General features: G+C 38.9%; 1 protein-coding gene across 2 annotated transcripts in view; it reads left to right on the forward strand.

Annotated features, from left to right (window-relative positions):
- The first annotated feature begins 821 nt into the window (after positions 1 to 821).
- The window catches only part of ptprb (protein tyrosine phosphatase, receptor type B), a 48,759-nt gene continuing 46,812 nt past the window's right edge, over positions 822 to 2,768 (forward strand). For both annotated transcript variants that reach the window (XM_015381620.1, XM_015381621.1), the window contains exon 1: positions 822 to 1,234. In XM_015381620.1, the coding sequence (XP_015237106.1) occupies positions 1,166 to 1,234 (69 nt within the window). In that variant the 5' untranslated portion in view covers positions 822 to 1,165. The remainder of the gene's footprint in view (positions 1,235 to 2,768) is intronic.

The following is a 2,768-nucleotide window of genomic DNA, read 5'->3' on the forward strand; positions in this document are numbered from 1 at the left end:
GTTTTTTGGTTAAATTCAAACTGCAGGTTTCAGTTCTAACATTTGCTTCATATTTTTTTACACATTGTCTCACATTTTCCGTTGAAGGCTACCTGGCCAGGACCTGCTGCAGCACAAATAAAAATAATTAGTAAAACGCCATGATGCTCCCTCTTCCGAGCTCCACAGTGAGAATGAAACTCTGTATTTGTTTTATGGGACTTAGGCTCAGCCGTCTAAAAGATCAGGATTTTTTTTCTCTGTTCTCTCAAATTTTCATGTTTACGTTTTTTTCTTGTAGAGAAAATGTTTCATCCTTGGTTTGCTCTCATTGATCAGTCCCGATCGCTCAGACATGAACTTCCACTGGAACCTTTGATGCTCTGACATGTCAGATTCTTGGAGGCTTCTGTCAGCATCTTGCTTCCAGCTTTCACGGTAAACCTCTTAAAGCCAAACCTGAACAAGTTGACATCGTTTTTAAACATCTTTCACTTTTGAACTATTTTCTATTGAATTAAATATTTGATTTCATAATCTTTAAGTTCTCTTTAAATCTCTGAAACTGAATGTCTGATGTTTAATCTTCATTAAAGTGACACTTAACTGTAGACACTTTAAGAGGCTACAAATATAGATTGTCCTAATTCAGTATTTTGATCTATGAAAGGAGTGAAGTGATGGAGGTAAAGTTAGAAAAGCTGTTTCTCTATTTCTATATCCTTCCTCTGTGGTCGGTGCAGCGAGATGTGCAGCTCTGCTGGCTGCAGGGCCTATTTATAGTCTCCGTCTCTGCTGGGTTTGTAGTTGTTCTTTTGCAGCGACTCTGGGCTTTCAGGTTGATTGAGGAAGTCCGTAAGAGAGTTGGAACGTCGACACCTCGGACCAACAGACAGACAGGAAGAGAGAGACATACAGCTGGTGAGACAGGGTCCAGAGAGGAAAAGGTCCAGTCTAAGGAGGGCTGAGTGCAGGATGGACATGAGAGGAGACGACAAAACTTTCCTGGACACGATTAACACAAAATAAGGGATTAAATTATTTCACAGGACACAGGAGGACCCCTTTTTGTTTCTACACGGACTCCAACAGAGACGCCAGAAGGAAGGGATCTGCCTCTGAAACGTGTCGGAGCTCAGGATTATGGTGGTGCATGCTCCGACTGAGGATCTGAAGGACGAGCAAAATGCTGAAATGTAAAGTTAGACGTTTCTGCTGCTGCCTGAGGTTCACCTCACTGCTGCTTCTGCTCCAGGTCAGTCTGCTGAATCCACTCAGATATTCAGCCTTTTCATCCATCTCAGGCTTATTTAGGGGAAACATGTTGGGTTTTATATATTGAAAGCTAATGCATGCGAGGTGGGAAACCTCTCAAGATGGTTTTATGCTTTTTTTCCCTTTACTCCAGCTTTTTTATAAAATAAATAAAAGATGAAGACACCGCTTTTGTTCATAAAAAAAAATATATAAAAAATTCCGGCTTGATTCCTCATTTTCATTTCAGCTAAAGGAGCCTAGATTTGTAAAAGTGAGTGAATTACTTCCTCCACTGGTCAGAGGTCAGATTAAAAATTTAAATTGTGGGATAAAAGTAAAAACAAAGTTTTTTCTTTAGATTTGAGCCAACAGTTGAGGTTGTTTCTTTGTGATGAAAACGTTTGAACAGCCAGGAGTTTTGTCTGGTTTTTAATTTTAAAAGAAAAACTAATTTTAAACTTTGATTCAAATAAAAAATAAAAACTCATTTTAAACTTTGTTTAAAATGAGTTTTTCTTGCTCTTAAAGGTTTATTTTAAGTGATTAAATCGATTGTGGCCCCAAAGCTGATTGAAGCAGAAGGACCTCTAAGAAAAGGAGATCTTCTCTTTTTCTCAAAGAAAGACCGCAGACATTTCTGCAGAGAAAAAGATGCAAAGGGAAAAAATAAAACCAGCAGACTTTAACCTAAAAAATGTTTTTTCTGAATATTTTCAACGAGGTTTTAAGAAAGAAACCATTTCATTCTTAAAGGAAGTTTTATAACATCTGAAAAATCCAAAAGAATCCAGAATTTAGAACAAAAATATGTTTAGTTTCGCTCCACCTTCCTCTGTTACTGTGGAGCTGGGGGAAAAAAAAAAGAGAAGTAGATAGAAACCGTCTCTGCGCGTCTCTGAGTTTATATTAATGTCCAGTTTTCTGTTGGTAGTTCACCAAACATGATGATGATGTCTCATTTTCTATTCATCTAAATGTTTTTCTCCTTTAGAACATCATGATGCTAGCTTCTGTTACACTTCTTCTCATTAATCCCTCATTTCAGCACCTTCTCTGTTCTTCTTCTCTGGATCCTTTTCCTCCTGAGGCTCCAAACTGGTTTAAACCAGTTAAATACACGTCCACCCTTGAAGCGTCCAACGTCTGAAAGTCTGAAAGGAGCTCATCTCTGGGCGAACCTGAGGCATGTTCCTCCTACGATAATCTAAGATCCACCAGAATGAGGATTATTCTGAGAAGGTAGTCTGATGAGACCTGAAGTTTAACTCATTACTAACAGAGGTCTAGCACGGAGGTGGAGGCATTGTGCTTTGGGCTACTTTCCAGCTCAGGGTACAGTGTAGCTTAACTTGATTTAGAAACCGATCCTCAATTCAATTGAGTTTATATCTATAGTGCCAGTTCAACACATGTCATCTCAAGGCAATCTGCAGATACAAATAAACTAGATCATAGTCGGATTGATTAAAAGTTTTGTATCTAAGGAAAAGATGAGCGGCCATCTGCTGAGGCCGACTGGGGTTCAAGGAGAC

The sequence above is a fragment of the Cyprinodon variegatus genome, unplaced genomic scaffold (genome assembly GCF_000732505.1).
Source record: "Cyprinodon variegatus isolate N-32 unplaced genomic scaffold, C_variegatus-1.0 Scaffold237, whole genome shotgun sequence".
Classification (NCBI taxonomy): domain Eukaryota; kingdom Metazoa; phylum Chordata; class Actinopteri; order Cyprinodontiformes; family Cyprinodontidae; genus Cyprinodon; species Cyprinodon variegatus.